Here is a 25,519-nt window from a genome sequence, read left to right on the forward strand (position 1 = left end):
AAATGAGATTTTTTTTGAGGATGTAAGTTCCTTGATTTTAGGACTGTTATCTGTTATATTCACTGCTATATCCCTAGCACATGAAAAACAGCTAAGCACATACCAGGCGTTGGATACATTATTTCATATTTTACTGTATCATCTCTCTATTTTGACCACCATTTACTTAGTAGATAAAGAGCTCAGATCCAAATAAAGAGCAAAAATGTGGAATTAAGGATCCTAAAAAGTAATAGTTAAAAGGATGAGCAAATGCTGAAACTTTTATCCTCATTAATTTCCCAAGATCCTCTGATTGTTTGACTTTTTATCTATGTTCTTAACTTATAAAAAAAAGTTTTGAGTGATTTATTCTATTGTCTGAGTTTACTCTAAATCACTTAGTTCAAGATCGATTTGTTTTAAAAAAGCCTGTTCATTCAAACTTTACTTCACGCTATCAGGTACTACCAAAGCTTCTGTACTTCTCAGGACACCTCCTTGATTCAAACCATTCCTAATGAATTATTATTATTATTATTATTATTGAGATAGAGTCTCACTCTGTCACCCTGGGTAGAGTGCAGTGGCATCATCGTGGCTTACTGCAACCTCAAAGTCCTTGGCTCAAGCAATCCTCCTGCCTCAGCCTCCTAAATAGCTGGGACTACAGATGCACACAACCACACCTGGCTAATTTTTTCTATTTTTATTAATAGTAGAGATGGGGGGCACACTCTCCCTCAGGCTGGTCTCAAACCCCTGACCTCAAGCGATCCTCCCACCTCGGCCTCCCAGAGTGCTAGATTACAGGTGTGAGCCACCACCACGCCTGGCTGATGAACTAATTTTTTTAAAACACATTTTTTCTTTCCTGAACTTTCAGAGTTTTCTATCTGGGAGAAGTTTTGTGAAGAGTTAGCTTTCTCAGCTTATTTTGCTTAATGAAAGTTATCATAATTCAAATGTACATGCCCTCTGACTCAGCCATCTATTTCACTTCTAGGAATCTAACTAATATTTATATTCACACAGGCAAAAGAGGTGTATATAAAAGGACACTCACTGAAACATTGTTTATAAGAGCAAAAAACTAGAACCAGCTTATATATAGGGTACTGACTTAACAGATGATACATTCCTCAGTGGATTTATATGTTCCAATATACCTTTTCTAGATAAAAAATAAGATGAAATATGCAAGTTTCAGAAGAATACGTATATATAATCCTACCTATGGGGAAAAAATAAAAGGCTATTAAATGGATATACATTATAAATATGTATTTCATGTTTGCATATGCCCAGAAATCTTCCAAAGGATATGACAAGAAATTGTTTAATAACTGAGACATGTTCGTTTATGTGTTACATATGCACATGTGCATTTAATAGCCTACTTAATACTATACTGTGAAGAGTCTATTAAAAGCACTTGCTACTGTCTTCATAATTTCTATTGTGGATGTGCTATAATTTATTTAACCATTCAACTATTACTGAACAGGTAACTCTTATTTTATTAATAGCAATAAACATCTTTGTACATAAATTCTTGTCCATAGCTCTGATTATTTAAGCTTATTGTCATATTCTTATATAGCTTTCCAGAATTTTGCCATTATATTCAAAGTTTGAATTTTAAGAGATAGGGAGGAAAAAGCACACAAGCAAGACACATAGGCACACAGACGTAATTATTGCCACAGAGACTTTGATACCAATGAAAGCAGACACACTGAGATAGTAAACTCCACCTTAATTTTATGCTATTTCTCTTTCCTTTAGTAACAAATTTATTAAGAAGACTATGTTTCTAACTAATCTGTGGTTTCTCTTTTCTAATGTGTCTGATATATATGAACTCAGAAAAACTAGTTGAAATGCATTCTCAACATGTACACTTTTCTAAATTTATCAGACCTTCAAATAAATGTGCAACAGAATTGAGCTGAGATTCAATGAAAATCAAATTCAATGAAAGATCTAGGTGAATGGCTATAGACACTGAGGTATGCATATAAAATAATACACTCCTCCTTCAAAGTTTTTGTTAAGAGGAATTGATTTATGATAGCAAATGGTATAATACAAAGCGACAGAACTAAAGGGACTCCAAATGGGAGATATTCATTAAACAAATCAGGGCTGCTACTAGAAAACTCCTCCTAGGAGTGTTGGTATTCTATCTGCTATGTTCCTTGGAATTCTTTTTCCCTAAGGGACTTTTGATCAACTGCAATTTCACTAAAACCAATGAACAGACTATTCTTGGAGGAAGCAAAGCCATTATCAAAGAACATACTTCTCTTTCTCACGATTGGAGGAACGTGGCAGAGGATATCATTTGCCCACTCTTACAAAACAATCAAGACTCCAAACAAGTGTCTTTAAGCAATTTCATGTTAACTGAAAGTTTTTCATGGCTTTTCCTTTCTTGCATAATTCCTCCCCTCAGCTGAAAAGCAGGTTGACTGCTTTTATTTATTATAATTTATTTATTATAATATCACTAATAATGCACCTAAAATCTTTATCAACTGTCTAATTTCCTCTCAAAATATTTAGATATAAACATTCTACAAATTTAACCTTGAAGAAATCTCTCCCAGAGCCTTTGTCCTATTCAGTGTTGATGGATTATCCTCTTAATCTTCTTTTCACTTATTCCCTGTATTCATGTCTTCCCTTTGGGTTTACATCCAGTTTTGAGGGAGTATATCCTCCAAAAACTTACTGAGAAAGAGGATGTGGAATTTGATTTTTGAGATCTTGCATGGCTAAAATTCTAGGTTGGAATTAATTTTCTCTCATAATTTTGAATGAACTGCTCCACTGCTTCCTGCTTAAATGACAATACTTGAGAAGTCGGAAGCCACTATGAGCCCAGATATACAAGACTTTTATTCTCCCTCTCTTTGGAAGCTGTTAGATCTTTCCTTTATCCCGGGGGTTCAGAAATTCCATGGTGTTGTACCTTGGTGTGGGTCTGTTTTTATCTGCTGTGCTGGGATCTTGATGGTTTCCTTCAAGCTGGAAACTCATGTCCTTCAGTTCTGGGATATTTTCTTAAATTATCTTGTTATATTCATTTTTTATTTTTAAAATAAAGTTTAAAAAATAAATGTATAACATTCAACACTAACATGCACAAATCTTATCTATAGTTTGATAAACATTTCTAGGGCAATACTGTTTATTAATATTTAAAAGTAAGGCACTAAAATGCTGATTAGAAACTGTAGTCAGGTTGAGAACTGGAAACTTGAATATTATCTCTGATTCTTCATTCTTACTGAATGTTCCTATATCTAATAAGATATTAAGGCTTGCCAATTCCACCTTTAGAGCTCTCATCTCATTCTTAATATAGCATTGTCTGCCTCATAGCCACTGCCCTGGAACATCAATTCATCCTATTTTGCCCATTCTGCCTTTAAGTCTGGTTTAAATATGCCACCAGTTCCATGAAGTATTCCTTTATGTTTTCCAAGTTAAGCAAACTCCTCCTTGTCTAAAAGACTTTTGCATTTTGTTAACATTTCTTTCATGCACTTAATATGCTTAAAATTTATTATCTATACTGCATGTGTTTTATTTCCTATTCTAGAGTATTCTAGAGTACATTTTAAGGAAAGAGGCTTTGAAGGAATCTATCTTTGACCTTCCTCACTACACAGTTTTTATGTCATTAGCATATATGCTAAATGAATAAACAAATTAGGAACCATTAAGGGAAACAAAAGAAACAGAGGACATAGCCCCTTTTCTTTTGGGGAAAGAAGTGTATCTACAGCTACAGCTAATCTGTAATATAGCAGCCATGCAACATGTAAAAGGTAAATGGCCCTCTACTTAGGTCAGGAATACAGGCTTTTCATTGAACATTACCACTGTTGTGCAAGCTGGTTCCATCTCTGGTGGGCAAAATATATGGATTGCTGCCCTTTATTAAATTCACAATAAATTTCAACCACTTGATAGAATATACAAATTAACAGTCAGCTTCTGATAAAAGCCTCTTTGAATTAACTGACATTTGAGAAAAACTTAAAGGGTCATACTAAGCTTCATTCCTCTATAAAGTTTTAAGTTCTATCTTTAGAATAAGAAACTATAAACCTACAACTGTATTAACTTAGATCTTTACGGGAATGACTTCATTCAATTGTCCTTTAATATTATGCCATCAGCTTTTTATAAAGAGTATGTCATACTAAGAGTGTTTTTGCATCTTCTGGAACATCACTGTTAGAAAATATTTACCATTACCATTATGTATTAGGTTGAACCATATGAAATTGTCAATATTCAAATGTTTTCAGCTTTTTAAACAGGCAATTTCATATGGTTCACTTAATAGGCCAATATTTTTATAATGAATTATGCAATTTAAGTCATAATTTAGCAGTATAAAAAATTTTGTCTCATTTGTCAAAGTAATATGCTCCCTTGACTCTCAAATATGACAATGACGTTGTACAGAATGATTCCTTTTTGCTTTAGCTGCCAGGAAGCTCAATGCTGAATGTATTGCTCAACTGTGATCAATTTTCTTAGCCTAGGTGTTATTATAATTATCTCTCTGCTTCTTCGTTTGATCTTTCTCACTTTTATTGATCCAAATGTTTATGTTTTTCTGAAAAAGAATATTGTAGAACACATACACACACACACACACACACACACACATAAATGACTAGTTACCTCATGTACTGCTGTCTTGACAAGGATTCTCCCTGAATTTGACAGGGCAAAGTACAAGATTAACTGGTGATATTCCATATAGACAATGGAAGGGATCTAGGCAGAATATCATCTATTTCCAGCCCTCTGCCAGGGGCTTAAGTGCTCAAAGTCTACACTGATGAGGCACTTGAGAATTAATTATGAAAGCCAGTTGGCAAGAGGTAAGATTTAAACTGAATTTAGAAATAAGAGAGCAGCATTAATTGATAGAAAGGGAAATGAATTCCTGCCAGAAGCAGTGAAATACAAAATAGACAATTAAATGCAAAGGAACAAACTTTATATATATACACACAAACATTTGAACACAGATTAGTTTGGTTTAAGGAAAGAATCTACAAGAAAAAGAATATTCACACAGTCTCAAAGTTATCACTTCACAGATAATTATAAAAAGGAAAAAGATTGTTTACTTGACGATAAACAGATTTATCAAATCTAACCTAGAATCAAACTTAAAATTACCATTAACGGGCTAAACTGTTATCATGTGCCTCTTTATAGGGTGCAATGATAAGGATATATCATTCATACCAAGAATATTTAACCTAAATCTGATTACGAGAATGCAATCAGAAAAATCTAAATTGAAGAACTTAATCTTCAAAACAACTAGCCTGAGTATTTCAAAAATGTTAATTTCATAAAAGACAAAAGAAGGGCAGGGAAACTATGTTCTAGATTGAAGGAAACTATAGAGAATGACAATCAAATGCAACAAATGATCCCATACTAGATCATGCATTGGAATAGAAAAAATACTTATAAAGTCCATTATTGGAACAACTGGAGAAATTTGAAAATGGGACTATATACTAGACAACAGTATTATATGAATATAAAGGTTCCCAAGTGTGATAAGTGAATTGAGATTGTGTAAGATAATGCCCTTTTCTTGAAAGCTACTGCAGAATATAATATTGGTGACTAACTCTCAAATTGTCCACCAAAAAATTTAAATAAGTAAAACTGTATATATATGTGTGTGTGTGTATGGAGAGAGAGAGAGAGAGAGAGAAGAGAATGTAGCAAAACCTGGTGAAGAACATACAAATACTCATTGTACTATCTTCCAGTTTTTCTGAAGTATTGAAATTAAAAAAAAAAAAGGGAGAGATCCTACAAAATCTGGGTCAAATTCCACAGATTACAGATATGTAAACTGAAAGCTAACAAATTTTATTTTGACATGTTCATTCAATTAGAATGTAGTGAGTGTATAACTAAAGTTCCTCTTGCTTTATCTTCTAGCCCAGTGTTCTTTCAACTATCTTAACACTCTCAAGCCTAATTACACAGGATAAATGAGAAAAAGGAATGCCCAGAGGTAGGAAACTGAGTACCAGGTAGATATTCTAAACCATCTTAGCAGTTATGAGGGTGGATTAGGGTCAACTGTAGCTATGGAAAGGAGGGAGTAATACAAAAAAGCAATATAACAGAAAGCATCAGAAAGACTTAGTGATACATCAGAAGGAAGAGACAGAAATGACCAATGTAGAAAGCTGAAAAGATGGGAAAATAACAGTACTAGGGATAATAAAGAAAAACTGGAATAAAATGGGCACTTAGGATAAGAGACTTAGTTTGAGACATGTATGTTTCAATTGTAATATACCAGAATGCAAACTACAAGTACACTAGAATGTAAAAACCAGTAGGGTAAGACTTTTCATCCTTTTTGTCTACTAACATATCCAAGTAACTTGAACAGTGCCTGGTAGTAAACACTGTTGAACAAATGAAGTGTTTATGAGGCATTCAAGTACAGATACACAAGAAACTAATAAGAAATTTAAGAGACAAAATGAAAAGATATTTACTTTGTAGGTTGTTAGAAAAGTGGGCACGTTTACAGTCTCCACCTTCTTCCAGGTCAGTTTACAGAGAGCTCCTCTACCTGGGGTTTTGAGTATAATCCCAAATAATAAAGTTGTCTATTTATTTTTCCATCATTCCCTTTATGTGTATCTTTATGAGAAACCTCATTGGGAGGATGAATGGCTATGGGCATATGCAATTTAGTACCATCAAAACTCATGATTATTCTTAACAGATTTCATTAGCTAGAACGGGGAGCTCAGGTATCAGTATCACCTGGGAGTTTGTTAGAAATGCAAATTCTTAGGCCCCACCCCAGATCTACAGAAGCTCTATGGGTATTGGGCCCAATTATCTGTGTTTTGAGAAGCCTTCCAGGTGATTTTAAAGGTACTAAATACTTAATTGACAAACTATCTACCTTGTAGTCTAACTCATTCTTCTTGAGATGCAGCTAAAAATTTACAGACCCAATTACATAAAAAGATATTTGTAATAAAATAAATGTAATATGTATAACATATCACATAGTCATAATCTATCATCCAGTGATCAAACCAGGCTACAATTAAAGAATTTTTAAAAGTTATCAACTTACTTTAATGTTTCAGCAAGAAAGAAGCTTTGCTGTACATCATCATGTGTAGGAAAAGAGGAATATACGTCCTTGACCCCAGAAAATCCACCACTGACTCGGCAATACTTTTCAATGGCCTATGAAAAAAGATCAGACAAAAGAATCAATTTCATAGAATTTCAAGTTTTGAAAGAAAATGAAACTTTGAAGGACAACAGTAAAAAATTCACGGAGATCTGTATGAAAATTTGATGGTTTAAGAATAACATAATCAAATGGAAATATTCTTATACTGGAAAAATTAACTCATACTGGAAACAAGCTGTTTCCTATGGAATTTCTCCCTCTCCAAAACTCTTTAAGATTTTTAAGACATCTTATATTTTCCTAATTTAGAAGTCAAATTTAGGCTATTCTTTCTAAATTAGGGACCTGTTTGATACCATAAATTCTCATTAATTTTGACAAATCAAGATGGAGGTCTGTTTAAATTAAAAAGTTGAATTGCGGCCGGGCGTGGTGGCTCACGCCTGTAATCCTAGCACTCTGGGAGGCCGAGGCGGGTGGATCGCTCGAGGTCAGGAGTTCGAGACCAGCCTGAGCAAGAGCGAGACCCCGTCTCTACTAAAAATAGAAAGAAATTATATGGACAACTAAAAATATATATAGAAAAAATGAGCCGGGCATGGTGGCACATGCCTGTAGTCCCAGCTACTTGGGAGGCTGAGGCAGAAGGATTGCTTGAGCCCAGGAGTTTGAGGTTGCTGTGAGCTAGGCTGACGCCATGGCACTCACTCTAGCCCGGGCAACAGAGCAAGACTCTGTCTCAAAAAAAAAAAAAAAAAAAAAAAAAAGTTGAATTGCAATTTTGTCACTTTCAAGGACAAACAATAATCCACAACATGCTAAAAAGGTATTACCTAGCAGCTCTCTATGCAGTGGTCCCCAACCTTTTTGGCCCTAGGGACCAGTTTCACGGAAGACAATTTTTACGCGCTGGGGTGGGGGTGGGGTGCGGGGGTTAGGCAGAGCACAGGTGGTGATGAGAGCCATGAGGAGAGGCTGTAAATACAGATGAAGCTTCACTTGCTCTCACAGCTCACCTCCTACTGTGTGCCCCCCCACCTCAGTTTTATGGAAGACAATTCTTCCACAGACGGTGGGGGGAGCTCTGTGGCCCACGGGTTGGAGACTGCAGCTTTATCGTAATAGCAATAAGAGAATATATTTACTGCAAACATACTTACATGCCAGGCATTGTGCTAACATAATCCCATAAATTAGGCATTACAGGTATACCAAGTGGTAGGAAGAGCCCTCCCACACATCTATAATAATAATTACAATATCAAGAGCTAACAATTATGAAGTATTTACTATATGCTGAAGGCTGTTCTATGAGCTTTACATGCAGTAACATTTAAATTTCATGCCCTATTAGGTTAATAGCTGTATTTTTCAAAAGGGAAAACTGAAGCAAAAAGTTGCCCCACATGATTAACTACTGTGCTTTACTGCTTGACTGAGAGTTAAAATTCTTAATTTATATCTGTTTTTACATTTTTGAACATGTCTAAATGAAATATACTGAATCAAATGGAATCTATTTACAACTCTATTTTTAATTCAAAGCAACCAAATATCCTGCTTTATACAGATGTATCACATTCCAGAATTAAGCTATTCATGAAAAGTTGAAAGTACATGTGGTTCTTTTCTTTCTCTACTCTATCTAACCCTGAGATATTGTCCAATGAAGGAATGATTAGTAATCACTGCTGCCTGCCACGGCTTTCTGTTCCTAGTCTTGCTACTTTTCTTACTCTCTGGTCTTCTTCCTCTCTAATGAAAAGCTAATTAACACTAAAAAGTGTTTATTTAACCAAACTGTTCATTTTTATAGCTCCATTTTGATTACAGTTGGGTCTTAAAACCTTACCAAACAGTTTGGAGCTTTTCTCTATCTAAATATTTTAAACATATTTTGAATATAAGAGTTTTTAAGTACTTTCTTCACAAGGATCATGTGTCTTTCCCACCATATGAACTATCACAACAGTTAAAGAATATTGAGAAAGTAGCAGGGAGGCATGACTGATCTTTAAGACATTTAAAGACATTTCTTGGGGGTAAGTTTTCATGCATAATATACTCAAGTTTGGAAGTCTGAATATCTAAATGGAACAGCTAAGGCTACAGAAGACACAGTATACCACCATTCTGTCTCCCCCTGCCTTCCCTTTACTTTCTTCATGTCCAACAGAAGAGGCCAACAGTGATGTGCAAGCAAATTCTATTTACAGTGTGAAGCTACTGCTTTTGTCTCCATTCCCCCTCTTGTCATCATGGCGCATTTTTGAAACTTGAATTTAGAGCATAACTCTTCCAGTTATGGTTCCTGAAAGATTATTTTGAGTTTGTGTATGTCCATTGGGGGTATGAAAGCAAAATTCTAACTCATATAATTCAAATTTGGATAGATATGGGCTAAAGTTTGAGCTTGTCCAACCTCTTCTTAACAGGTAAGAGTGGGGCTATGCTTAAAGAAAGCATATAGAAAAAAGATCTGAGAATAAGGATAAATTATCATATAATGTTTCTCAATGACAGGAAGTTCTTCTGCCCCTACCTTCCAGCCCCTACCCCACATGATTCAGAGACATCTCCCTGATTCCTATAAGTAAGAACCATTAAATATCAGGATATCAGGTGACATTCAAACAGATTCACTACAGAACTATTTCACCTATCTATTTCCCTTACATAAAATAATTGCTTGATTTGCTTTTGTAAATCAAGTGTGTGCGTGCGTGTGTGTGTGTGTGTGTGTGTGTGTCCTATTTCCAAACCACCGTGGCATGTTTGGCTGTCTTCTGTGAACTGTGGCGGGACCCTCCTGCACAGTTTCACTAGCAGCTGTATTTCCGATTCTGGAACCAATGGGCCAGGGAAAAGCAGCATCAATAAACGCTGCATCTGTTCCTGTCCGGTGTAAGCACCTTGCTTCCATTAATATTCTCTTATTGTTAAAGTCCATGAGGACTATGTAGGCCTGAATGACAAATGACACATAAGTGTCCTCACCTTAGTTCAAAATATTACACTATTCCTAGATTATTGCAGTGATCTCTAAAACCCACCAATTTGTCGATTACAATCAGATCCTTTTGTTTTGTTACTTCCCACTGAAAAAAAGTCTTTAATACTTCCTTCCCCCTTGAAAAACTTTTATTAGTTCTGTAATAGATTCTCAAAGTTAGGGAGCTTTCATGGGTAGGCGACAGTAAGGAAAAATGAAGATCCAAAGGGTTTTTTAGATAAGAAAAGGACTTTTCATCACCACTTGCCACATGAGAACAATTATGCAGTATTTGACATAAGTTACTAAGTGTGGGTGTTAGGGGCTGTGTTTGCACATGCATGCATGTCTTATTTCCTGAACAACTAAGTACCCTTGATTTGGCATATAACGCTATCTACAAAATGGCTCCAACTTTCTCTCCCCCTTTGCTACTGTGGAACATTCTCTTTATCTAAATTGGTATACATCCTGCCCTAAAACATATCTTGCATATTTTTGTCTGGGTAATTTACTGGCACTACTTAACCTCATCTGGGGTGTCCTCAGATGTTCTATCTAGACTGCAAGCTTAAGTTAAACAATTTGGATATGAATATCATCATAATTAGTAGCATTTGTCATAATTAGTAAATCTCAAAAAACAAAAGCACCCTTCACCCTCAGGAATAAGCTATACTTTCCTAAAATACTAATGGTTTTTTCCTCCCTGGGTACTGATAGCCACGGGGCTCCCTGAAGACTGGTATTTTAAGAATAATTTAAGGGTAAACCACTTGCTTCCTTTACTTGCTAATCATTAAAAATCACTAATTTCAAATACACACACATACATACATTTTATCTTTCAATCTAGAAAAATTTTAATAATTTACTGATCCTTCTCTTGGTGATCCACTAAGGAATTACTCAGAACACAAGTTAAAGTGAATAGGAGGTCATCAACCCAGGCTGTGAACCTGGGCAGTTTTACAATAACTTTTTTTTCAGTGGCTAAGCATTAAGAGGACAGTACAAAGAAGTAAACTACTTATTTTACAATTGTACCAAAAAATCGCCTTTTAAATAACTCCTTATAGCTATTCAATAAAAATAATAAGTGAATACTAGTAGAAAAGTAGTCCTAATAGAGAACAAACCTGGATTCTAAGGTTTATTTCTACTGCTCAAGAAATTTAAACTGACTGTTTTGTCAGATAAATGAAAATGACTCTACAGTTACTGAAAATGAGGTAACATGGATGAGGATACACAGCACTACAGGATGCCTTTATTTAACACTCTTGCAGATAAAATAAAATATTGGCTTACTTACCAGTGCTGCTTCCCAGCCCCACTGCCTGTATCTTGGATCGTGAGTGAATCGCCATAGGTACCAATAGGTTTCAATTACTTCTGGACGGAGGATGTAATATTTTTCAGCCTGCCGGACAGCCACAGCCTCCATTGCACCATCAAACTTGAATGATTCAGGACCTAGTTTTAATGCTGTAATATGACAAAAGGAATAAATGAGCAAAATAAACGATTTGTGTGTGTTTGCAGCAAGAGCTTTTTTTCCCTTGAAAGAATAGGGTATGAAGTAATTTTTGATATTTATTTTTATTGTTGCTGTTTGCACTCAGTGCAAAATGAGTCACTTTAAAAGATCCACGTTTGGTTTTCTTAAAATAGACTTATAAATATTCCCATTATTATGACATGAATTATTTCTCGGAATGATGTATATCAACATACTTCTAAATCTAACTCTACCAACAAGAGTCCTAAGAATCCTTGAGAAATGAATGCAAAACTAGACATAAGCACATTACATAGTCTGTTGTGGTCCAAAATGAAATGATATAGATAATTACACTGTGCAGAAATTTTTTTTTCAAAAAGTCAAGATAATTTTAAAGACCTTTTGCTATAATACATAATAAAAATTTTTAAAGCTTAGATCTTGAATTAAATTTAGTTGTATACCATATACTTTTAAAGCAAACTATAATTTATAAAAACAATATATTTTAAAATTTAAACCAGTTTTAAAAAACTTTCTTCACCTATATAGTCCCTATATATACAGCAAAGAAGAGGTTCAAATTGCCAATCACTAAGAATTTCATCAGTAACTTGCCCATTTATCCATTTGAATAAAACATGGCCATGACGCATATATTTCAACATTACATACTATGGATATAATCCCCATTCAAACTAGAATGCAGCACTGCATAAAATGCTTTTTAAGGACTTTGCTATGGTTTGAACATGCCTCCTCCAAAATTTAGGTGTTATCAATATGATAGTATTAAGAGGCAATTAGGCCATGAGGTCTCCCTCGTTAATAGGATTATGGCTTTTTAAAAAGAGGCTTCTTGCAGCCATTTGGTTAGCTTGCCCTTCTGCCTTCTGCCATGTGAGGACACAGCAAGAAGGCCCTCACCAGAGACTAAATGCCGGTGCCCTGATCTTGGACTTCTAGCCTTCAAAATTGTGAGAAATAAATTTCTGTTATTTATAAATTATCCAGTCTCGGGTATTCTGTTATAGCAGCACAAAAAATGGACCAAAATAAACCTTTTTTTAATCACACTCAGTACCCTAAACCTGGGCAATATAAGGTCATCTGCCATTGGGATGGTGGGGTCACACACAATTACAACTCTCAGCTGGCACCTTTCTTTCTTGTTACTAGGTTGTACTGGTAGCAAAAGTTAAAAGTTTCAAGGTCTCTCACCTCTTTTGAGAAATGATAAACATTTTTTTTTCCAGTGGAGAAAGTATAGCACAAGAACTATAACGGTAGTGGAGCATAAATAAAATCATGCTATAGCTGTGGCCATATTTCAGCATTACAGGGGCGTCAATGTAAGCTTCAAAGAATCAGAATTCAAAGGAGATGAAAATAGACCCTTCCTTACTTGCCTGTCCCCACAAAAAACAGAAATCCAAAAATACTATAGTGATAGCAGATAGTTCCAGTAAGAGCAAAACACGTGATGCAGAAGAATTAATAACCACAGTCTGTTTACTTCCAAGTCTTAGAGAACTAGAGCAGAAACCAAGCAGGGGTTCTTAACCTGAGAGTCAGGAACTCTATGGCAGGCCTTGGAAGAGGGAGATAATGCTGCATCTAAGAAGCTTCTGAAATTGTATGTAACTTTGTGTGTAAAGCTTTGACCACCCCTCAAAGGGATCTGAGGTTGAGAATAATCAACAAATAACCAATAGTTTGTAAAAAAAAAAAAAAAAAAAAAAAAATGTCCGTCCAGCTTAATGACAAGGTCTGGCATAGTATGAAATATAATTTGATATTTAATAAACACTTTAAAAATGACTATAGAAGTCTATGTGTTTGTTTCTATGCTACTATCTTACTGTTTTGATTACTATAGTTTTGTAATATAATTTGAAATCAAGAAGTGTGATGCCTCCAACTTTTTCAAGACTGCTGTGACTATACATGGTCTTTTGTCGTTCCTCATAAATTTTAAAATTGTTTTTATTTTCTATTTTTGTGAAAAATGCCATAGAAATTTTGATAGGGATTGGACTGAATCTGTAGATAGTTTTGGGTACTATGGACATTTTAACAATAATAATTCTTCCAATCCATAAACATGAGATAGCTTTATATTTGTTTGCACTGTCTTCAATTTGTTGCACCAGTGTTTTATGGTTTTCAGTGCACAGATCTTTCACTTCTCTGGTGAAATTGATTCCTAAGTATTTTATTCTTTTTGATGCTATCATAAATGGGATTGTTTTCCTGGTTTCTTTTTTGGATAGATTGTTACTGGTATAAAAAAAATGCAAGTATTTTTTTGTGTATCAATTTTGTGTTCTGCTACTCTAATGAATTCACTTATTAGTTCTAACAGACTTTTTGTGGAGTCCTTAGGGTTTTCGACATACAAGATCAGGTCACCTGCAAATAGAGAGAATTTTACTTCTTCCTTTGTTATTTGGATGCCTTTTATTTCTTTTTCTTGTATGACTGCTCTTGCTAGTACTTTCAGTTCTATGCTGAATAGAAGGGGCATGAAGAGGCATTTTCGGTTACCTGATCTTAGTGAAAAAGTTCTCAGTTTTTTCCCCCTTGATTATGATGTTAGCTGTGGGAGCTTCACATACGGCCTTTATTATGTTGAGGAAATTTCATTCTATACTAGTTTTGTTAAGAATTTTTATTATGAAAAGATGTTGAACTTTGTCAAATGTTTTTCCTCCATCTAATGAGATACTGGCATAAAACCAGACACACAGACAAAGGGAACAGAATAGACAGCCCAGAAATAAACACAAGTACATTTTTCAATAATCCACCAAGAAGACACAATAAGGAAGGAAAACTGGATATCCACACACAAAAGAATAAAGCTGGATCCTTATCTTACAACATACACAAAAATCAACTCAAACTGGATTAAAGACCTAAGCAAAAACTTGAACTCTGTAACATTCCTAAAAAAAAAAATGTAGGGGGAAAGCTCCCAGATACTGGCCTTGGAAATGATATTTTGAATATCACATCAAAAACTCAGGTAACAAAAGTAAAAATAAACAAGTGGAACTACATCAAACTAAGAAGCTTCTGCACAGCAAAGGAAACAATCAACAAAATGAAAAGGCAGCCTACAGACTAGGAAAACATATTTGCAAGCCATATATCTAATAATAGCTTAATATCCAAAATATATATGAAACTCACAAAACTCCACAGCAAAAAAATAACCCGATTAAAAAAGGGACAAAGGACCTGAATAGACATGTTTCCAAAAAGACATAAAAATGGCCAATAGGTATATAGAAAAATGCTCAACATCACTAATCATCAAGGAAATCTAAATCCAAACCACAATGAGATATCATCTCACACCTGTTAGGATGGCTATTACCAATAAGACAAGAAATAATAAGTGTTGGCGAGGGTGTGTATAGTTGGTGGGAATGTAAATTGGCGTAGCCATTATGGAAAACAGTATGCTCTTCAAAAAATTAAAAACAGAATTACCACATGACCCAGCAATACCTCTGCTGGGTATACCCCCATTGGAAATGAAATTGGTACCTTGTAGGGATATCTTCACTCTCACGTTCACTGCAGCATTATTCACACTAGTCAAGATATAGAAATAACCTAAGTGTACAGTGACAGATGAATGGATAAAGCAATTGTGATATATATAAACACACAATGAAATACTATTCAACCTTAAAAAAGAAGGAGATACTGCCATTTGTGACAACACAGGTGAACGTGGAGAACGTTATGCTAAATGAAATAAGTGAGACAGAAAGAAAAATACTGCATGATCTCATTATGTGTGGAATCTACAAAAAGTCAAATACATAGAAACAAAGAGAAGAATGGTGGTTACCAAGGATGGGGAGGAGGAGGAAATGTGGAGAGGCAGGTCAAAGGGTACAAACTCGCAGTTACGTAGGACGAATAAGTCTAGAGAAAAAACGTACAGCATAAGGACTGCAGTTAATAATATTGTATTGACTGATGAAAGTGTGTTAAGAGAATAGATTTTAGGTGCTCTTACCACAGATAGACACAAAAAAAGTAACTTGTAAGATAAAAGATATGTTAACTTGCTTGACTGTAGTAATTATTTTACTACGTGTGTGTGGGTGTGTGTGTGTGTGTGTGTATATACACATCATGTTGTATACCTTAAATATATATAATTAAAAAATAAATTTTAAAAAGTCAAACATCGTAAGCATTGAGATGATAGTAATCTAATAAAAAAGACAGGTCTTTTGTCTGGATTTCTTATGTTCTTCCTTCCTCAATGACTATTAGTGCTAACAGGTGATCAGACGGAGTTTTCAAATGTTAATCTTAAGGGTAACTTTAAATTAGCTAACTTCTAAAATTATAATGATAAAATCACCTGAATTGGGGTAGAAATTGGCTGTATGAAACTAATATAGCATATCTGAAAATCACATTTGGCTTACTGGTCATTCATAACTTCACAAATAAAACATACCAAAAAGATAACATATTTGTCCTGTAAAGAGTTGGTGAGTAAAAATGTGCGAGTTTGATAGATCTGACATCTATCAGATCACATAGATATATATGTGAGATCTCTCTATATATCTCACATCAATTATCCATTATTTTGGCCACATAATGGGTTTCATATTTCCAAGGGTATTATTTCTTAGGTACTCTTTTAAGAAATATTGTAAAAAAAAAAAAAAAATTATAACATTTTACCTTGCACTTAATTGCATTTCCTCTCTTAAGTTACCCCTTAACATTTGACATTTTACTTTTAAAAGGAAAACAACGAATCCAAACGTAAAAGTTGAGTCAAAACTATAAATAAATTAGTACTTATAAAAAGAACTCTACAGGGTGAAAAAAAAAAAACATTTAACATAGGTTAAAAAAAAAGGAGAGGTACAAATAAAAAATTACAGCAAAATAGCAAATGTGATAAAGGTCAGTAGTAAGACAACAAAAGAAAAGTTCAAAGAAGGCATAGAGAGATTAGTTTGTAAAGTCTTGGAGAAATGCAATTCACACAAGTCCTCCAAGATGGATAGAATCTGCAGATATGGAAAAATAAGCACACTCAAATCAACAAAAGAAATTCAACAAAAGAAAAAAGCATAAAGAATATTCTGAGACAAGCAATCTGACTACAGTTGGAATGAACTAATATAGTAAGGGAAGAACTATTTTCCTGTATCCTTCCCTCCTATTAATTGCCTTTAAGGAAAAAAACAGTTGTAGAAACTCTTCAAATATGTCCAATACTCCACACATCTAATGGATCTTTTGTCCATTGGATATGTTATATGCACCTAACAGATTAAATTTCTTCCCTGAAATGTGATAGCACATGGTCATGGGAAGGCGGTTTACCAAATTTCAGTATACAGTAAATTAAATCTCATAATATTCAATATTTTAATAATGTTCAGCAATTAAAAAAAAAAGAAATCTATAGGCCCCCCCACCCCAAAAAAAAGAAGGGACTATATTTTAAAAATCTAAGATCAGGTTTGGAACCAATTCTGCATTATTCCTCAAAATACACTGCAATAATACATTAATCATCAATCTAGCTTCCCATGCAGACATAATAATGTTTAAAACTACTATTGAGTTACTGTTCAGTTTCATGAACAGATTCAGTAACATTTCCTACAAACCTAGCTAAACATTCAAATAGGCCACACTCACCAAAATGGTAGAATATATTAAGATTGCCAAATTTTAAATTATTGGTAATTCTAATTCCAACAGCAAATGAAAGTGAAATTCCAAGGCAATAAGTATAGTATGGATATACTTGGAATAACTACTAAGAAGAAGTAGATGAATATTTTTAAACATAATGGCTAAAAAAATTATAGCATAGTCACAAGAAAACACAGGAGAAGATATAATAAGCTGGTGAGAAGTCAGCAAAACTAGGATTGTACTTTTTAATTAAAGGAGCTAAGTTGAAATTAAAGACAAGTAAAAATAGTGAAAGACTTGAAAACACAGGACACAAATCAAATAGTAATCTTTTTTGGGTATACCCTGAGAAAGAGGGTCACAGGTTCATCAACTTGCAATGTGAAAATGACAATCAGAACGAGAATCAACCTCATGTAGATATTACCAGAACTTCAGCAATGTCTTTTTGAAATGAGAAAGTCAGAAATATAAGGAAAGGCTTTCATAACTGGTATTCTATGAATTTCTAAAATGCAGGGAATACATCCTACTCATACTTTAACCTGTAAGCATTCAGCATAATACCTGGCATATAATGGGTGCTTCATGTTTAATGGAGTAAATAAGTAATTATAGTAACCATGATATATCATATTTTTAGTATGTCTGTTATATGAAATCCTACTGTTTTAAAACTATCATTTGATTTATGGCCAAAATCTACATAACAACAATCCTTATTATCATGGATCTTAATATAAGCATTGAATATCCATTCTGGTCCTCAATGTTTTTAGCTATATTTTAAGTGTATAATTGACACCCTATATCATCCATATGATAATTTAACTTAGCTTCTATCTGTAACTCAGATCACTGACTTATATTTATTACCTACCAACACTTAAGCCACCCTACTTCAATGTCCTTTTGATTTAGCTATATTTGTTCAAGAAATGGAACCCCTAATTTAGTTAATGAGAAACTGAAGGGTCAATTTCACTATTAAGTTCAGTTCCTTATTATGTAAAAATAACTTGACATATCTATGAACGAGGATAAATTTTAAGCCACTCATTTTTGCATCATGGCACCTGATGATAAATTAATCCTAAAACAAATTCAGTTATTTGATAAAAGCAACCATTCAACTTCTGAAATCACAAATAGAAATTACTAGTTTCTAGGCTTTCAGATAACTCATTATACATTATCTCACACAGAAACACACATTTTTATTTTATTTTATTATTATTTTTTTAAGAGATGGGGTTTCGCCATGTTGCCCAGGCTGGAGTGCAATGGCTATTCACAAGAGTAATCATGGTGCGCTACAACCTGAAACTCCTAGCCTCAAGCAATCTTCTCACCTCAGCCTGTGGAGTAGCTGGACTACAGCTATGACTGGCAGAAACACACATTTTTAAAGCCAGAGAAAACCTTGGAAGGTCTACTTCAGTGTTCCTCAACCCTTTTTTCATTACTGAACCCCTCAGGAGCCTTTTTAGGGTTTTTTAAAAAGCTAATTGCCTTTTTCCTCTATCAAATTTTAATAACAAATATATACTGTATATCTATTTATGACTGTATATTTAATTATGCTTTATACATAAAAAGAATAAGATTATTTTCATTACCCCCCAAAAAACAATTTTTGTTACCATAAAGAATCATCTCATTCTCCAGGTAAGGACACTGAAGTTCAGAAATATTACATAATTGCCCAAAGTAATGTCAGAGGATCTTTTTAATTAAAGGTATAAAAACACCTCCAAAAATTACTGAACTAAGAGACAAATGACTACTTAGCTAGATACCAATTATACGTGCAAGATAACTACAATTATCTTTTGGTTATTCTAATTTTCACAAGAGGGTAGGCAAGGCAATATAACCTAAATCAGTCAATTTTGTGTCCTTTAACTGGCTTTATAGAAGTTGAAATGAATGGCTAAAATGGATTCTTACTATATTAAAATAAATAATGTTATTCCACATATCCCAAATATCCTACCTCTCTATCTTTAAAATTATTTCAAAATCTTTAACAAAAACAGTAGCAGAAATAAAAATTTCAAAAAGTGATGTAGAAACACATTTCTGGAATTAAAAATTCAGGTTTTTAAGAAAATGATTTATTGTGTTAAACTATTTGAAAGTGAAAAGTGCCTATATATTCTCCTTCTAATTCCTGGACACATTTTTAACTTAGAGGTTATTTTAGACTAAGTAACTAGCCTTATTAATATTCTTACCAGTTCTGTCATATGACTCATGACATGTACGTGCAATTTCCGCTCCTAGCTCTAAATAATGACCAGCTTTATCCATTCTGGAACCATCTGCTCCTAGTGCAAACATTCCCCCAGCAAAGCAGGCCAAATGACCCATCTTCTTTTCCAAGTGCCCATTCTTCCATTCTCCAATAAAGACAAGACCTCCACGGGATTTCTTAATAAGATGTTTTTCTATAGCCTACAGGAAAGAGAAGACACTCAAAATTTTAGAAGCAAACAAACCATTAGTGTTCAAACTTACCACATCCTTCTGACTATCACAAAACCTTGGTAATATGATATTCTATAAAGTACTAACTTTCCCAAATTGGGAGACTTAACTTACAATAAGTGAGTGAGTGATCAAATTGCATATAACGTGGAACAAATATCCTAATCAGTAGGAGAGGAGAGATTTGGTCAAAGATTACCTTTCTACATAACGCTACCCATTACAGGCTTTGTTTTCTTGAGCTAAATGAAATTCACAATAATCAGTCAATTGAGATCATGATGATTTTATAACCCAAAAGGCTTTACCAATTAGTTTCTATTTCATATAAAAAAAAAAAAACCTGAACAGGTAGAATATTCAAGTTATTAAAACAATATGATTTTAATACTTAGTTAAAAGTTTCTCATTTTCATGAAACTATAGCACTTGGCAAAGTACTTTATAAAAGTACCATCAGGTGAGCAACCTTATGCATCATAAACCTTTCAAAACTAGGTGAAAGTTTAAATACTCATCCCTTAACTCCTTAGTCCCTTATTTCTCAAACTTAGGCACGTGTTTTGGAAGGTGTGCCATGAATAAAAGAGGCCGCATGATAAACATGGTCCGTCTTCCTGAAATGTCAATTTTACTCTAAAGATGTGGGGATGGTGAGAGAAATATTCTATATTGAACTTAAAGATAAGAGAGAGTATAGTAATCACATTTCATTTTAAAAATAAGATTTTGAAGAGCTCTGCTCCTTTGGACTATGTTCTCAGACTTTGCTGAGAGGGGCTATGGATTAATTCTCTGCCTTTAGAGGTATTTCCATGGAAAAGGATAAGAATTGTAGTAAGTTAGTTTTCTTTGGTAGAAATTATTGAATATGATTAGTGATCATACTTTTCTTTCTCAGAATAAAAAGGAATGTGTCATACAAAAATTAATCCACATTTTTACTGTGAGTTGTTCTCTGACAAGCTCAATAACAATCTGCCTTGGAAAAATATATCCTATATTCCCTGTTACAATCATATACATTTTACAGAAATGGAGGGACTAGGCCATGTACATCATCTTATACACCAAAAGACCTATAATGCAGTATGCACTCAATAAATGTTTAATTAATAAGTAATTTTATAAATGAATGGTGCTCTTAGATAATTGTATTTGACCTGTTAGGGGTATGAGAGATGGTTAATAACCAAAATGATAAGGGACTACCATTATATTACAAGTTTTTGTTGTTGTTGTTTTCTTTTAACTGTAGTACTCTGGACCACAAATGAGAATATTAGTTTTTTGAGTACAGGGGCAATTGTTTTTCATCTTTGTGGACCTCACAATACTACCATGTTTTCTGCATGTAGGTACTCCATAAATGCCTAAAGAATGATATCCATAGTTATTGTTCTAAATTTTTATATAACATTTTTGTCATTTCTGTTCATTATAATATAAATCTTACTATGGTATAATTAAAAGATATCCAAACATATTCCCATGGACTTGCTAGGACTAAAGCAAAAGTTGGGTAAAGAAAGGGCTTCTTACCAGTAATTTACTTATGGACTCCTAAAATTGCCTATATGGCTTTCTTCTCTCTAAAAATATGACAAATGCCTAAGAATTCAACTTATATAAAATACCAAACTATTGAATGGCAGTTAAGAATAATATTCTTAACTCTTCTATTAAAAGGTATTAAATCTTCACTAATACTAGCATTACTTTATTGCTTCAAAAGGACCTTTAGAAGGTATATTTTTGTTCACTATTTTAAAAATTAAACATAAACTTGATCAGAATATAAAACCTATATTTATACATAACCTTTAAAAAAGAAAGCTCAGATGTAGGAACCAGGGATATGGATATTTGTAAGTACAGAATGGCAAATTTAAAAAATGATTTATTTCAAATTACAATGAATTCACCCCCATTTCTTCCACATATTTTATATGTTGTTTGATTAGAATTTATACATACTCTGTATCTTAACAGAACACTTACTAAAGATAATTAATCTTGCAGAAATTGCATACTTGAGATCATGTCTCAAAATGAAAGCTAACCTGTTATCAAAAAACACTTAGTGGATGCCCATTCTGGATTTATGAAGTAATAAAAATAAAACAAAGAAAATAAAGAAAGAAATAGTTATAGAATGCATAACTTACAGAGCAGATGACTCATGAAAAGTAATTTTTAAGATTAACTTTCAAGACAAATATCATGCCTTTCAAAATTTATATAATTTAAAAAACAATGAAAATATAAAATAATGTTTTCCTATGGCAAAAATTAAGTGATTAAAAGACAAAATGGTTTTAGATTAAGACTATTACAAGAAAATATCAAACTAAGAAGAAAAAATGATTATATGGTATATGACATGTCACACTTTCTCAAAAATAAAAATATTAAATACATTCATTCATTTACCAACTACTTATTGAATACCTACTAGTTTCAGATGTTGTGCTATGTGACAAGATAATGATAAACAAATTAGACTCTGCCGTCAAAGGAGCCCACAGTATAGTGGAAATGACTAAGGGCTATTTTGAACAGTATGGTTCTATGGATATTAAATTCTTCCTAGGAGTTTTCTTGAATCAGAAAAACTTCTAGGTTTAAATTTTCTAGGTTTAAATATAAACTTCTAGGTTTATATTAACAGAGAATAAAACTCTCCAACTTTTCAAAATTTAAGACTTCATATAGAATTTTAGAAGTCACATATTAAAATTTATATCCTTGATTACACCTTAATTTTCTAAGTTTAAATATAAATTTCTAGTTTTATATTAATAGAGAATAAAACTCTCCAACTTTTCAAAATTTAAGACTTCATAAAGAATTTTAGAAGTCACATATTAAAATTTACATTCTTGATTACACCTTAATTTAGTTCAATTTATTAGCTAACACAATTCCTCAACAAACACTTATTAAATGCCTATAATGGACAAAACACTGCAAGCCACATATCAAGTTCAACTCCTGTGCATTTTTGAAAACAACCATAGGGAACTGGAATTAGGTCCCTAAAAGGTAGGGATATAAAATGGGTAAGAAGGACCCTGGTTTAATGGCGGGGGGTGGCGTGGTGAAACTCCCCTGTAACTATGAAAACAGACCTCTGACTACATCAGAATAATGTTACATACAAAATACAACTTTTAAAAAGTAAATTAATAATTAAAGGAACATGGGTTTATAATGGATCAGAAAGTCAACAACTTTCTAAACACAATTTTAACTTACTTAACATACTTTTATGTTTCACAGTTTTTGCTTGGAAATAGCCCATAAAAATGCTTCCTACAACGAATCTTGCTCCAATTTTAAACTGTCACAACATTGTGGTATGAGGTTATATAAATATGAAACAATATAATGCGGTGGTTAAAGGTAAAGACTCTGCAGCCAGATTGTTCAGTTTCAGGCTCTATCATTTACCAGCTATGTGACCTTTGGCAAGTTACTTAACCTCATTGTGCCTTAAGGTCCTCATCTGTAAAATGATGACAATGACGAAATGATCTCATATATGTAAAACGGGTTAGAATAGTGCCGTGGCACATAGGAAGTACTATGTAAGTGTTTTGTCATTATTCTAATTATTTACCTATGAAGGATCTCAATGTTTAGGTTAAAGGGGTCATCTGAAAGAAGAAATGTTCATGAAAATATATGTCGGGTCATAAGTTCTTCTAGTCTCTGTAGGTATTAACTAAAAGTATTAATAATTAAAATATTATTTTCATAAATATACCAAATTCTTCCTTTAACAATTTCTTTAAAATGCCACAAATAGAAAAAGACTTGGCATAAGGCTTGCTGTTAAAATACTAATAAACTCTACAGTGAATGCATATAATAAAATGCTTATATGTATTGTATCCATTTCCAGAATGCATATAATATAATGGTTAGAAGATACTTGTCTAGCCACTATCAAATACACTGCATATTCAATCATTAAGTAGGAAAATGCTCAGATAATAATCACCTCAATAGCATCATCATACATCCTTCTTGCCTCATGGTCTGTTTTATCTGACATCAACCACGCTTTCAGTAAGTATTCATAAAAACTGTCTCCCAGACCACCGACTGATGTATGATCTGTAACAAAAGAGAGCAGAGAGGGACAGAGGTTGAGAAAAAAGAAGACATACAACAAATAAAGTAATATCTTTCCATTATAATGACTATATTACAGTTCAATAATTTTAAATGATACTGACAGCCCTATTTCCAATTTCCCTATTTCAAATTTAGTACAGTAAGAGTACACCATAATCATTCACCTATACACATGTACCAATTTTCTAGAAAAATCTTTTTCCTCTGGATGTGATACTTCACATCTTAAATAGTCTTTCTTGAATCACATAGTTTGTACAAAATTATCATAGATCCAAACTGTTCCAAAATTGAAAATAATTATCTTTCACATATTAATGGCTTTAAATATGTAAGCTATGATTAAATATGTGAGAGATACTTAAATCTGATGTTAACCAAAAAGATTTCACTCTTAAATATTTTTCTCTGCGATGGTTAATGATGATTCCAGTGCCATGGGCAACATATTAAATCTACAAATTCCTTTGTAATACCACTTTGCATAATATAATTAGCTGTTGAATTCCAGCCCTTGAGTACTATATGTATAACTATTATATATACAGGTATATAGCAATAAAAATAAAGCAAGTCATATGAACTTTCTGGTTTCCCAGTGCATATAAAAATTATCCTTAGACTATATTATAGTCTATTAAACGTACAATAGCATTATGTCTTAAAAACAACATATTTATCTTAATTTAAAAAATGCTTTATTGCTAAAAATGCTAACAATCATCTGAGCCTTTAGTGAACAGTAACCCTTTGGCCAGTGGAGGGTCTTGCCTCGAGGATGACAGGTACTGACTCATCAGGGTGGTGGGTGCTGAAGGTTGAGATGGCTGTGGCAATTTCTTAAAATGAGACAACAGTGAAGTCTGCCACATCAAATGACTCTTCCTCTCATGAAAGATGTCTCTGTAGCATGTGACGCTGTCTGATAGCATTTTACCTACAGTAGAACTTCTTTCAAAACTGGTGCCCATCCTCTCAGATCCTGCCACTACTTTATCAACTAAGTTTATGTATGTAATAGTTGAAATACTTGTCATTTCGACAATGTTCACATCCTCTTCACCAGGAGTAGATTACATCTCAATAAACCACGTTCTTTGCTCGTCCATAGAAGCAACTCCTCATCTGTTCAAGTCTGATCATGAGAGTGCAGCAATTCAGTCACATCTTCAGGCTCCACTGCTAATTACAGTTCTCTTTCTATTCCACCACAATCTGTAATTACTTCCTCCACTGAAGTCTTGAACCCCTCGACCCCATCCATGACGGCTGGAATCCACTTCTTCAAAATTCCTGTTAATGTTGGTGTTGTGGCCACCTGCCACAAATCACAAATGTTCTTAATGGCATCTGGAATGGTGAGTCCTTCCCAAAAGGCTTTCAATTTACTTTGCCTAGATCCATCAGAGGAATCACTAAGGTTACAGCCTTACAAAATGTATTTTTTAAATAATAAGACTTGAGGTTGAAATGATTCTTT

At 33.5% G+C, this 25,519-nt stretch overlaps 1 protein-coding gene across 2 annotated transcripts in view; it reads right to left on the reverse strand.

Annotated features, from left to right (window-relative positions):
• Window positions 1–25,519, reverse strand: part of MAN1A2 (mannosidase alpha class 1A member 2) — a 171,864-nt gene that overhangs the window by 18,613 nt on the left and 127,732 nt on the right. For both annotated transcript variants that reach the window (XM_069480793.1, XM_069480792.1), the window contains exons 9-12: window positions 23,903–24,018; window positions 19,644–19,863; window positions 11,521–11,693; window positions 7,148–7,263 (exon numbers count right to left, since the gene is read on the reverse strand). In XM_069480793.1, the coding sequence (XP_069336894.1) occupies window positions 7,148–7,263; window positions 11,521–11,693; window positions 19,644–19,863; window positions 23,903–24,018 (625 nt within the window). The remainder of the gene's footprint in view (window positions 1–7,147; window positions 7,264–11,520; window positions 11,694–19,643; window positions 19,864–23,902; window positions 24,019–25,519) is intronic.

The sequence above is a fragment of the Eulemur rufifrons genome, chromosome 8, assembly GCF_041146395.1.
Source record: "Eulemur rufifrons isolate Redbay chromosome 8, OSU_ERuf_1, whole genome shotgun sequence".
Lineage (NCBI taxonomy): Eukaryota > Metazoa > Chordata > Mammalia > Primates > Lemuridae > Eulemur > Eulemur rufifrons.